Source organism: Notolepis coatsorum, assembly GCF_963971535.1.
Source record: "Notolepis coatsorum genome assembly, chromosome: 18".
Lineage (NCBI taxonomy): Eukaryota > Metazoa > Chordata > Actinopteri > Aulopiformes > Paralepididae > Notolepis > Notolepis coatsorum.
In genome coordinates this window covers 15,500,021-15,514,019 of record NC_140182.1, presented here as the reverse complement: position 1 = coordinate 15,514,019, position 13,999 = coordinate 15,500,021, and the positions used below count along the sequence as shown (strand labels likewise).

Here is a 13,999-nt window from a genome sequence, read left to right as displayed (position 1 = left end):
TCAGACTTACAATTATATACACCAAGGCGGCTGAGTGGCGCAGTGGGCAAGGCGCTTGCCACTAACGCAGGATATGCTGGTATCGAGCCCAGCTCTCGGCGTTGCTACCGGCTTGGCCGGCCGTCATACTAACGCAATTGGCAGTGTTAGAGGGTGGGAAAGCCGGTGGGTGGGGATTGGACGTTGTGGACAGCGACTCCTACAGGTCGGTTGGGTGACGCCGGTGCGACGGAAGCAGGAAGTATCGGGGGCAGCGTGAGCCTCCCACGCGTTACTCCTCGCCACTGAGAGCTCGAGCTGCTGCGGTGAAAAGATGCGACAGGCTGCCTCCTCGTGTACCGGAGGGGACACGTGATGCAAGGCTTCTATCCTCACTACAGCCGACCAGTGGGAGGCATAGTCTAGCAACGTTCAAGACAGGGGAGGGAAGAATTGGAAAATACGAAATTGGGATGGGAGAAAAATAGAAAATGGGGAGAAAAAGTGGATAAAAAAAAATATAAATTATATACACCAGTTTGGAATGACAAATGAAAACAAAGATTGATATGAAACAAAAGACAACAAAGAAAAGGACAAGATGACATACAGTATTCAGAAAATATGACATTATCTAAGACAAACTGTCCTGGGCCCTGGTCGTTAAGAATACTGTTAAGACTGTCGCCCTAGTGTCTAATAAACTGTATACTAGTTAACTATATTAACTAGTCAAGGCTGTACATAGAATATGTATTTAAACAGAGCTATACAACATGCTGTCTGTACACTGTACACACTAATAGGCCCAGTAAGCTGTACAAATTATGTAATAGGATGAAACATATAATATTTTTCATAACAACGGATATTTCAATGTTATTATTTTTTTTGGATAAATTGACTTGGCTAATTTAGAGACAGAGTTGGACTAATGAGGATCCCGTTCGACTGTAATATTTTCTAAACCATTAATTTGATTTAATTAGATGAGGACACATAAAATGGCTTCTGTGAAAAGGACCGTTGTGTTAACTTCCAAGTTCTCAGTTTTTTTGTTCTCAGTTCTTAGTTTTAAGACTCTACTCCAAAGTTTGAAAAGTGACGAATATCGCCTTACTAAACTGCTTAAGATTCCTGCTTGCTTTAAGTTGCTAAGTTGCCAAATCCCACTTAAAAAGCTTGTACAGGCTTACTAAAGAGCCTGTTTCCCCAGTTGGGGATTTCTCCTTTTTCCTGTTGGCAAGGTGATACGCTCTCGCTGCGACGGAGCCTAGCTGGGCAGGGGGGGGGGGGATTAAGTGTAACTAATACAGAGTAGTGATTAGCATGTGCTCCTCGACGGTCATTAGGGTCACAACCATGAAAACAAAGCTGACAGCTAGGCGAACAGGCTAACAATGTGCATTCCTGGCAGTGGGTCAGGTCACTGGTGCATTATTTCTGTGTGTGCAGATGGACAGGTTTAGACGGGTGGAGGGTGTTAGACTAGGAGGGTGGTTGGGGCTCTGGGCCAGAGAGCACAGGTGTTGTTAGTCTGGGGATTATGTCTGCCGAGTCACCTCTCATCCTCTATAGGGTCAACTCTCTTTCCTTCCTTTGTTTTCTCTCTCTTCCTCTGTTCCGGTATGCAATTATTCAGTGATGCACAATGCTGGACAACATTTAACCTTACCATGAGTCACACAAGGCCATTTCATTTCATTATATGAAAAATATGTTACCGCATGAAAACAACAGATGTGTGACGGTAAGAACTGTCGACCCGTTGCAGAACATTGTCCGGGCGGGCAGCGCCATCTTGGACCCCACCAACGGCATGCAATGGGATCTGATCCAGCGGTCAGAGGGCGGTACCGCCCTTCTCTTGCGCAGCTTCGAGGAGTACGCCCAGAATCTGGCCCAGAACACGAGAAAGACCTACCTGAAGCCCTTCACCATCGTCACGGACAACATGAGTGAGTCTCTTCGACTGGGGTCATCCCCAGAGAACGTCGTAATTGTAGATTTGTGTTCACTTTATTCTGTCCCGCCCACTTTTGCTGTCGCAATCCTATTTCCAGTGTTTGAACTTCATGGCACAGATGCTAGCTAATGTGGATATTCCCAAACCCAATAAATAATATTATATTATGTATACATATAAATCATCATCATCATTTATTTATTCGTACATGGAATTACCACAGTCCAACAGTACATATTCATATAATTCACCAAATCCCATGGCCGAAAGGAACAGGAAGAAGAAAAATTCTTGTATATACCTGCCCCTACACACACACAACACACCGATAGACTTATTGCGTAAAAACCAAACATAAATGTGAAGACAAATAACAAGCAGCTTGTCCTTTTTCATTCATGATTTGAAGGCTAATATATCCCTCTCTAGTTACTGTGTCACGTGCGCACAGTACAAAAGGCGGCAAGCTGGCAACATCCTTGCTAATCGAATACTCCATTTAATTGACAAATCTGTCTTTCCTACACAATTGTCCTGAAAATGTATGAAAAGTCTTTGAGATAATGTGAAAATCGTTGTGATGCCAAAGACATGCATGTTAATAATAATCGAAAACAACAACAAATCATCAACCAAAAATGTCTTTATTGACCGAGGCTGTAGCAATGGGCTCGTCAACTAATCGATGGTGAGGGGACAGCGCTACTGATTTCATGGTCCCACTGACAGGGCAGCATAACTAGTGTAATACATTGATTAATTCTGCACTACTAGATGAACAATACCACCTACCCTTAGCCAGCCAGAGGTGTACCCCTCCTGCTGACTTGTTGTACACAGTTTGTAAGTGGCTTTGGATAAAAGTGTCAGCTTAATGACTAAATGTACTGTAAGGTGCGTTGGTGACGGGCAGCGTTCACCCAGTGTCCTTGAGCAAGACAATGGGTGAATGTGAGGAACAAATTGTAAAACGATTTGGATAAAAGCACTATATAAATGCACCATTTATGGGGCGGCTAGGTGGTGCAGTGGGCAAGGTGCTCACCACCAATGCAGGAGACGCTGGGTTCGAGCCCAGCTCTCCGCATTGCTATCAGCTTGGCTGGTCGTTCATACTAATACAATTGGCAGTATTAGGGGGTGGGAAGCTGATGGGTGGGGATCGGACGTTGTGGACAGCGACTCCTACAGGTCGGTTGGTGCGCCTGCGCAGCAGAATCAGGAAGCGACGGGGGCGGCGTGCCCTCCAAACGCAGACCCCCGACGCTGAGAGATCACGCTGTGCAGGTGAAAAGATGCGACTGCTGCTTCCTCGAGTACCGGAGGGGACACGTGATGTAAGGCTTAGTCCACATTGCAGCCGGCTTGTGGGAGGCATGGCCTAACAGCATTCGAGACAGGGGAGGGTAGAATTGGACGATACGAAATTGGGATGGGAGAAAAATAGAAAATGGGAGAAAAAGTAGACCAAAAAAAAAAATTCACCATTTATCATTTAAATGTACTTTGATGAGTCAGCAACACCCGCACACTGTCTTCACCTGCTCAATAAAGTCAGAGAGATTAATTATACACACCGCTTCGGTCTATGACCTTCTTCAGGCGCATACTGACAAATGAAACAGACCTTGCTGTATCTAAAAGAGGGCGCCAACAGTGATCAATCACCATACACGTGGCAATAGACTACACCTTGTAGCTCACAGTGAATTATTCTGATGGGCCAATAGGTCACAATAAATCAATAATCAATTATAAATAGGACTACATTATTCCTCAAATGTTTCCACAACCAAAACATTCATCATCAAAATTGGATAACGTTGAGCCCTAACGCCTCTAGCTATGACTGCAGTGCAATAGGCCTAGGGCTCACCATTATCCATAAAAATAGCTATGATTGCTATTAAGCTGATGCATGTGACTTTGATGTTTTCAAGGTGTACTTTGACTGCTAATCCTTCTAGCCTCTAGACCTCTAATACCGGAGTCTCATGGCAAGCACAGAGAGACTCAGAAGAAGCTTCTATCCCCAGGCCATCAGGTTGCTCAACGAACAATAACACTATGTAACAACCATCAAATGCACTCACAGCACACACATCCACACGCACACACTCACTTTAAACATACAACTCACTGCAGCACCCACTTTAACCACTTTAGTACACCTAAGCACACTTTATATTTATCGGTAAAGAATTTGCACTACAACCCATACCTCATTACACCTTACTGTAAATTATATTGTACATAAATTGTACCTCATCCCACTTCTGCTTTGCACTGTATAGTATATTGTATGGTAACTCAGTTACTTCTACTCTACATAGAGCATTGTATATATGTATATACTGAACGTTTTTGTCTACGTACTTGACTTCTATTTTATACTTGCTATACTTATTTTATTATCTATTTTTGCCTAGCACAGTCTCTGGAGCGAAAGAGAAAGAAGCATTTTGTATAAAAGTATTCTGTACTTCTGTATGACAACTAATAAAGAAACTTGAACTTGAAACTAGCCTGCTCAGACTCTGGAGAGACTAGAGGTGTGGTCTATTGCCACTAACAACGTGGGGATTGGTCACTGCTGGCCCTGCCTTTTGGATATAGCGACGTCTGTTCCATTTGCCAGCATTATGCCTGTGAAGAAGGTCATAGACCAAAACGTGTATAATTGATTAAAGACTTCATTGAGCAAGTGAAGACAGGTGTGCAGGTGTACGATGGCGGTCGTGCACTAATGGATTGGGTGACATACTTAGCTGACTCCATCATATAACATTTATAATATATCACTTTTACATATCTGTAGATACTATAACTATATTTTGTGTGACTAATAAAAAGTGAAATTGTTACTTTCCTTGCGCTTTTTATTGGTTCGGTTATGTTTCATATTGCCAGTTGACAAATCAATCAAACTTTCTGAACAATGCCATGTGATCATCCTCCTATATACCTACGCATACACCTGCATATAACCCATATAACTCTATGATAACATGTACAATAATGCTGTATATATATTTATTCTTACCGTATATATATCCACATCTGTCTGTACTTACCTGCACATAATCATTTTACATTTTATCTGTAGATACTATATTTAGATCTGTACTTATCCCTTACCTACTAGTTACGCTGCTGGCCAGTATGACTACTACCTTTATACCTATGTCTACCTATGTCTTTATACCTGTATCACTGTACATATTATACTACAACTCTGTACATACAACTGATTAGCACTACACTCAGTAGTACTAATTTGTATATTTTGTACCCGGTTTAATTGCCTGTACATTGTATATAGCTGTTGCACTTTACTGTTACATTTGCCAAACTTATTCTTGTTGTACTGTACTTGTAGTAGTAGTAGTAGTAGTAGTAGTAGTAGTAGTAGTAGTAGTAGTAGTAGTAGTAGTAGTAGTAGTAGTAGTAGTAGTAGTAGTAGTAGTAGTAGTAGTTTATTTGTCACGTATAAAGTACAGCTACATTACAGTGAGATGCTTGGTTCATAGACATACAGCTCATTATAGTAATATTCCACAACTATTACATTTGGTAGTAATAATGGCACACATAAATGCACAACAACATGCCCATTTGTTGATACATGCAGGACTAGTCTTGAGACAGATGTACGTGTATCTCCGCTGCCATGTTAGGCGGACATTATTGTGTGCTGTATAATGACATACATACATTTGAATCTAATCTAATCTAATGTGGAAATAATAAACTCATTGTTTGTCTGCATTAGTTTTCTCCATGGACTACCTGGACCCCAGCAGCTCGGAGGAGAGGAAGCTGCCGCGGACCGATGGGATCCAGGGTGTCCTTCCTCAAGACCTCGCGTCCTCCGTCCTCTTCCCGCAGTTCCGCTCACAAGCTGAGGATGCCAAAGGTGTGGCAGGTGAAGTATTAAAGAGCCTGAAATTCATATACAGTTTATTCTGTCAATCCGTGTGCTGATTTTATGTTCATTCTATAGTATATAGATAGTTATTCATATTTATTATTGTTATATTGTAGAAATGTGTCCATTGAAATGTCTGTAAAGTCTCGACGACATTGAAAACGACCTCAATTGTCTTTTCGAGTATAAATAAAGGTTGATGATGATATACAGTATATATTTATATACAGTAGTTATAAAAGTTCCTCTCCTCGAATTATTATTATGAGGAAGACGAGGGAGCCTGGTGGGCTAGAGGTTTTCAATGGGAGTAAAGATGTCTGACCACACGAGCCCTTTTGTTACAGTACACTCACTTTTCTCTGAGGCAGTAGAAAGATATTCAGGCTATGTTCACACTGCAAGCCTTAGTGCTCAATTCGGATTTATTGCTCAGATCTTTACAATTTTTAAATGTGGCCAATGTCAGATTCCAGTGTGAACTGGTCACGCTCCTGAACTGACTTATGCGCCAATGAACAATAAAGACGATAACAAAATGTCAATCTAGAGTGACGTAAAAGTCGCATGAAAGTCGCATTGCAAAAGATCAGATCTGTATCTGATTTAGGACCACATTATGAAAGTGGCCCAAATCTGAATTGAAATGATCAGATTCAATGTGATTTGTGCTGTTCACACTGTCATGAAAACAAACTGATCTGAGTCAGATTTGGGTCACTGCTGCCTGCAGTGGGAACGTACTGTAGCCTTAGAGGGAGACATGGGAGAGTGGGTCCTGGTGGGATTCAAACCTAGGCTCGCAGGGGGTAATGCATGCAGCTCCAGAGGTGCACCATCACTATCTATGGGCAGTCACCCAGTAAAAAAAAGCATAATAATTAGGGATGTTCGATATTGGCTTTTTTACCGATATCCGATATACCGATATTGTCCAACTCTTAATTTCCGATACCGATATCAACCGATATATGCGGGGTTCCCCCCCCCCAAAAAACACAACATTATGCATACTTTTCACAATAAATAAAATAAGAATGTGTTCTTACTTGCTTGCCTGGGTAAATAAAGGTTAAATAAATGTAAAAAAATTTAAAATATTTAAATACCGCAAATTTTCGATATGACATTTTAATGCCAATATCGGCCGATAATATCGATAGGCCGATAATATCGGACATCCCTAATAATAATACAATTCAAATGTTCTGACATCTGAATGTTTATCCATCAGAATATTCACAGTCTAATATAACAAATTAAATTACAGTAATATTCTCAATATACAATACTGAATATTCTCAATATTCTCAATACTAATATTCTCAATACTAAATTTTTTTGGCTGGTGACAGTTTCAACGGACACGTCCACCGACGCACCCCTTGTCCAGACAGATGCCACGACCGTTGGTCATGCAGAGACTCCTCCCACTGAGACTCCTCCCATTGAGACTCCTCCCACTGAGACTCCTCCCACCGAGACTCCTCCCACTGAGAAGAAAAACAAGAAGAAGCGACATGCGGAGGTCCCAGGCCCGTCACCCGTCGCCGTGGTGATCATCTACAGAACTCTGGGAGATCTCCTGCCTGAGAACTACGATCACGACCGCAGAAGCCTGAGGTAAATATGACCCCGTTCTGCGAAGGAGGCGCTTTGCGGAAGCAGCCGTGTGTGAGTTTGGTGAAGATAGACATTTGAAAACAAGGACACATGGGTGTCGGTGATGCAGAGTGCTTTAACCTCTTAAGCATCGGGCAAAAATGGGGCTATTTTAGTTTTTGTTTTTGACTATTGCATACCCAAAGTAATTTGCGATTTATTATATTTAATACGTATAGCACATGCAGAAAAATCACTTTAAGTGCTAATGAAATAGAGTAACAGAGGTTTGAACACACTGAAGTAAAGGTTTTGTGTACTCGCATTTCTTTTTAGAGGTAGGAGCTGGAAAACATAATGGTTCCATAGCCTGAAGTCTTATGTAGTACTGTGAGGAGGGGGTTTTGCGGAGCCCAATAGCAAACACAGGAGGAGAGAGAATGGAGCGGTTTAGGGTGTTTTAATAGTAATTCCCCAAGCAGACAGTTTACAGGCAAATACAGGAATGTACAGGTACGTGTTGTAATAGGCGAGAGCAGGAGCACTCTTCGTGCAGCACGGGACAACAGGTACAGGGATGTGCGATAGACGAGAGCTGGTGCACTCCTAGTGCAGCGCGGGGTAACAGGTACGTGTTGTAATAGGCGAGAGCAGGAGCACTCCTTGTGCAGCACGGGACAACAGGTACAGGGATGTGCGATAGACGAGAGCAGGAGCACTCCTTGTGCAGCACGGGACGTCCAGGTTGGAGGTGTACTGGAGCGGTGATCCTGGGCACAGAGAGAAACAGATTAGGACAAGGTATATCAACGAGGACAGGGTTGCAAGGCTTTAGGTTCGTCATCGTACCTAGGTAGCTAGTTTAACACTGCGACGAGGGACGACAGGATCCGTCGGGTGATATAGGGGCTGCTGATGAGGGAATCCCTCACAGCCGCGCTGATTGATGCTCGTCTGGCAGCGTGGGAATGCTGCAGCAGGAAGCTGCCCATATATGGGCGCGGCAGGATGGGGGCAGAGGAAGGCCCGAGCCCTGACCATGTACATGTCCAAAGTTTATAAAAATCCCACGGAAAATGAATGTTTTACAAAGGTTTTTGTAATGTGTGTACCAGTAAATATTCTGCATGATTATCCAAAATGGCCATCTGCTCACATTCATTCAGAGGCTCTCGTCAAAACAATGGGCTTCTTCGTCTTCTTGTGTCACCTTCCCCCACTGTCAGCGCCCATCTGGGATCGCTTTCGGAGCAGACGCTCCTTGGCTACAACGGTGGTCAATCATTTTCGCCACCGCTCACAACCGGACATGGTCACATCAGAGCAGCTTGTCAAATGACGCTCGCCGGATGTTTCGTCTTGTAACTCGAGAATGGAATCACGCAATAGGTTGAGTGTGGTGACAATCGAAAGGCGGCAAATTCAGCTTTCCAACAATGTATTGGTTGATCGGCGAAAACGCAGCCCGGAGCCGACAGACGAGGGCAAAGTGCCGCGACGTGCGCGCGAGTGCGTGGCGGCCCACGGTCGTTTGATGCTTACGAGGTTTTTAACACAAAGCGCATTTCCTGTGAGCTGCCACTAGGGGCAGAGAGGCTAACCTTGAGTGAGTTACTGAGTTACAAGATCATTTTGAACAATCAACAGTAAATATATATTTTATGTAAAGACATAGAATATGTATGGAAATATTAAGAATAACAGTACTAAAACTATACAATTCGTTTGCACTTGTTTGTTTATAAGGCTGATTCAGTGCTGATGCTTGTGTACCATGTGTGTGTGTGTGTGTGTGTGTGTGTGTGTGTGTGTGTGTGTGTGTGTGTGTGTGTGTGTGTGTGTGTGTGTGTGTGTGTGTGTGTGTGTGTGTGTGTGTGTGTGTGTGTGTGTGTGTGTGTATGTGTATGTGTGTGTGTGTGCGTGTGCGTCCGTGCGTGCATGCTTTACTAATTGGTGTACTCTTACAACACTAAACAATGTGTTGTCTATGTGCTTGCGTTTAGACTACCCAACCGGCCCATAATAAACAGTCCCATTGTGAGCACGGTGGTCTACAACGAGGGGATCCTCCAGGGAGCCTCTCTGGAACAGCACCCGATCACCACGGAGTACAGACTGCTAGAGACGCACGAGAGGACCAAGCCAGTCTGCGTCTTCTGGAATCACTCCATTTCGTAAGACCGGCACATCCCCATAATCAATCAATCACTTCTTCTGCTTGACTCTGCTGTAACGGCGTAGTATGTGGCATTTATGATTTATATCACTTGAGGTACTTATATTTTATGGATGTGGCTCCAGTTAATCAATCACTCACTTTGTCATCAGCCATCATCTATCAGTTAGTTGGTAATTTAGTAGTGTAGTCATTCTATAATACAAAAGCCAAACACACCCGGATTTACATACAATTTAACATTTAGTCATTTAGCTGACGCTTTTATACAAAGTGACTTACAAGTTCTGTACAACAAGTCAGCAGGAAGGGTACGACTCTGGCAGCTAAGGGTAACATTGTTCGTCAAACAGTGTTGAACTTGAGTGCTACAGTCTTGAGTGCATAGTAGTATAGACATATTAGCATAGTAGGTATTAGTACATTGCATAGTATATTGTATATTGTATGGTAACTCAGTTACTTCTAGTCTGCATCGAACATTTTACATATGTCTATACTGAACACTGTGACCTCTATTTTTACTTCTATTTTACATGCTATACTATTTTATTTCATACTTATCTTGTCTAGCACAGTCTCTGGAGCGTAACAGTAAGAAGCATTTTGTATAAAAGTATTCTGTACTTCTGTATGACAACTATTAAAGAAACTTGAACTTGAACTAATATACTGTAGGCAAGGTAGATTACCGGTACCGTAATTTTCGCACTATAAGGCGCACCTGAATATAAGCCGCAGCAGCTAAATTGAATGATGTGTACATATATAAGCCGCACTGGACTATAAGCCGCAGGTGTTTTAATGTTTAATTACAGTCTTCCCACCAGCATTGGGACACAATACTGTTGGACAAATAACAAGAATTAACTCATTTACAAGTTGTATTAAGTTTAGCAAATAAGGGAACAGAAAAATAACATTTCAATGCAGTCAAAAAAGCAATATTTAGTTTTTAACATTTTCGGGTTTGGTCACGTCGAGTCACATATAAGCCGCACCATTATATAAGCCGCAGGGTCGAAAAATGTGGGAAAAAGGCTTATAGTCCGAAAATTACGGTACTTAGTAGCAGAGTGCATAATACTAAAAGACAGTACGAAGGTTAGTAGGTTTTTAGTTTTTTCTCCTTCATCTTCATTTCAGATATTGATTGAGCCTGATGATATACGGCTGACTTACATCTGTTGATTGTTGGACTTTTACTTTTACTTTTAGACCGACATAGTACAATTTTACACTTACTGTATATTCTGGATATTTTTACTGTATATTTTATATTAGAATGTAACATAGGAAATGTTATATTAGTATATCTTATATTATAGTGTAACATAGGCAATGTATATCCCGGACCATATTTATTCTTAGGCTTATTTTTATTCTTATTCGTGACTTTTTGTTTTTGTCTACCTAAATGTTTACTGTGAGCGATCTGTAGTGCCAAATTTCCCTCGGGACGAATAAAGTATTTCTACTCTGTTCTATTCTTGATTGTGTCCTTGTCCTCCAGGGTAAAGGGGACAGGAGGCTGGTCTGCCAGGGGCTGTGAGCTGGTGTCCAGGAGCTACACTCACATCAGCTGCCAGTGTACTCACGCCGCCAGCTCCGCCGTGCTCATGGACATCTCCAAGAGAGAGGTACGGTACGGTGTTCCCCGCTGCGCTAAATCAGAGCTTTTTCTCAAAGTAAGAGTGAAGCCACCACAGGGTAGAAGATGACTCAAGTTTATTGGAGAAACCTGGAGTTTCCCGTAGGAAACCCACACAAACAAGGAGAGAACATCCAAACTCCACACAGAAAGGTCCCCCTGCTGGGGTTTGAAGGACCTTCTTGCTGTGAGGCAACAGTGCTAACCCACTGCGCCACCGTGCCGCCTGTGGAAAAGAAATTAGCTTATACAGCACCTGGCGTTCCCAGGCGCTCTCCCATCTGAGTACTAACCAGGCCCAACCCAGCTTAGCCTCCAAGGCCGGGCGTTGTCAGGCTGGTTTAACTGTACAGAAGCCACCTCAGGTAGATTTTCAAACAAAATGTCAAGCTGAACATATAGGCATAAATGGTGCAAAACCACCTGGGTTTTATGCCATGTACCTCAACAGGATAATGTCAATGTCAACCATACATGTAAATAGCATTTACATAAATGAAATATATGCCTTTTGAATTTTCATAATTGTCTCTGATATAGTCATATGTGAGCAATGGCCTTCCACCCCCAGTGTCACCACAGAAACAGAACCTATCAGGGTTATGCAAGACACATTACTTCATTTATTGGACTCCTCAAACGAACAAGCTATCACAACATATAGGTTAAATTCACAGAGATCTCATGTGTTTGTTGTTTCCTCAGCATGGAGAGGTCCTTCCACTGAAGATCATCACCTACACCACAGTCTCAGCCTCGCTGGTGGCCCTCCTGATCACTTTCCTCCTGCTGGCCATCCTCCGCAAACTGCGCTCCAATCTCCATAGCATCCACAAGAATCTGGTGGCCTCCATCTTCCTCTCCGAGCTCGTCTTCCTCTTTGGGATCAATCAAACAGAGAATGCGGTAAGGCGCCAGAGCACATCCCTGTCATGTGCCCCAAATTAAATTGACATGCTGCGCATGACGTACATAGGAGAACCTGGGAAAGTAATGTCATTCGTCAATTGTGTTATACAGGCTGGGAAAAGTTGTAAATGGAAATGTTTGTTAAACACAGTCTGGTTCAGGCGGTCGGATTGGCGTAGCGGAGATTGCGCTCGTCACTAATGCAAGAGGCTGCGGTCTCGACTCCCGGAGTCAGCGGTGCCCTGCGGCTTGGGCCGATCGTCATACTAACTCGTTTTTGGCTGAGTTAGCGGGAGGGAAGTCGAGGGTGGTAATCTGGCGTTGTGGACAGCGACGCCTACAGGTCAGGTCTGGGCGCCTGCTCAGCGAAAGGCAGGAAATGGTGAAGGCAGCGTGACCTCCCACGCGTTACGCTTCACCAATGAGAATCCTCGCTGCCAGGTGAGAAGAGAGCCACTGGCTGTCTCCACATGTGTCGGAGGAAGCGTGTGGTGGACTTCAGGGTTCCCTTGTACCGACCAGTAGGAGGAACATGCGCACAACGACCAGGTAGGGGAGGGGGGGAATTGGCATAACGACTAAATTGGGATGGGGAGAACATTTTTAAATCAGACAAAAAAAATAAAAAAATAAACACAGTCTGGTTTAATGTTAAGTTTGCTGCTGTACCTTTGAATGAATAATACCAACAAATGCCCTGATTATATAAGTCCCAAGCTAATCAAAACAAGGAAAAGTGGTATCAGGTGTTCAATACAACAGTAAAATTTCTACATAGACACCATTGTGACGTTTGTTAACCCTTTCACTGCCGCACTACCAAAACGGTTAACCCTTTCACTGTGACAATACACAGAAGGTTAACCGTTTCACTGCCACACGACCGTCTGTTGTGTGATAGTAAAGGGTTTTCTGTCATGTGGCAGTGAAAGGGTTAACAAATAGACGTGGGAAAGTCGTATAGGAGCCCTGGAGAAGAACAAGGCCATGAATGGTAGCTGCATTAAAGATATGATCGCACGATATGTGCTCAACCTCTACTTAGAGCTAATTGTCTCTAGTCTTTTGCAGTATTTTTAAACGACTTATAGTCATGATGGATTCCCTGTTCGTTTATAGCGCCGCAGGCTAGATGGAAGAGTGAAAGGTGATATCTGATTCTGTGTGTCATACAGTAGCTGTGAGGAAAACAGATTGTAAATAAATGTAGAGATTAGCGACCTACCGGTAAGTGCTTCTCAGCATGACCCCAGGCTTTTCTCGTTTGGCTTTGCGAAATACATTCCAGTCCTTTGGGAAATCCATCACAGTGACATTTTGGTTTCATACTGAGCACATAGTTATTATAAATGCCGGCTTAACATTTTACTACAGTAGTTTAACGGAATAGTTTCAATCTCTCAAAAGATTTTAAAATGAGTTTCACTCTTGACCTTTTGAAACTGTAACGGAAAATGCAGGTAAGGTGAAAACACAACACGGAAACATGGTGTAATTGTAACCCTTAAGCATTCCAAACAGAGCTAATAGCTGGAGTTGTATCTTGTCAAAACTATCTTGACAGCATTAGAATGTAATTTCAGCTTTCCTGTTGCTCTCCCAGTTGATGAACCACAGTCATTATAAAAGCAGCAAACCAAAATGGAAAACATACTGTATTCAGATGAAAAATTCTAACTTTTGGATGTGGATATCCATAATCCATAATTAAAATGTAAACACTAGGTTATCCCTATTTCAGAAATGCAAAACATGAGATTAGATTAGTTTTTTTCATTATGACACTGA

The 13,999-nt window shown here is 42.7% G+C and overlaps 1 protein-coding gene across 1 annotated transcript in view; it reads left to right on the top strand.

Annotated features, from left to right (window-relative positions):
- Positions 1-13,999, top strand: part of LOC311244845 (cadherin EGF LAG seven-pass G-type receptor 1-like) — a gene marked incomplete at its 5' end in the record, with an annotated part of 142,700 nt that overhangs the window by 105,268 nt on the left and 23,433 nt on the right. Inside the window, 6 exon segments of the mRNA XM_084334527.1 lie at positions 1,754-1,937; positions 5,718-5,870; positions 7,229-7,496; positions 9,479-9,649; positions 11,165-11,291; positions 12,008-12,208. Coding sequence (XP_084190653.1) covers positions 1,754-1,937; positions 5,718-5,870; positions 7,229-7,496; positions 9,479-9,649; positions 11,165-11,291; positions 12,008-12,208 — 1,104 coding nt within the window.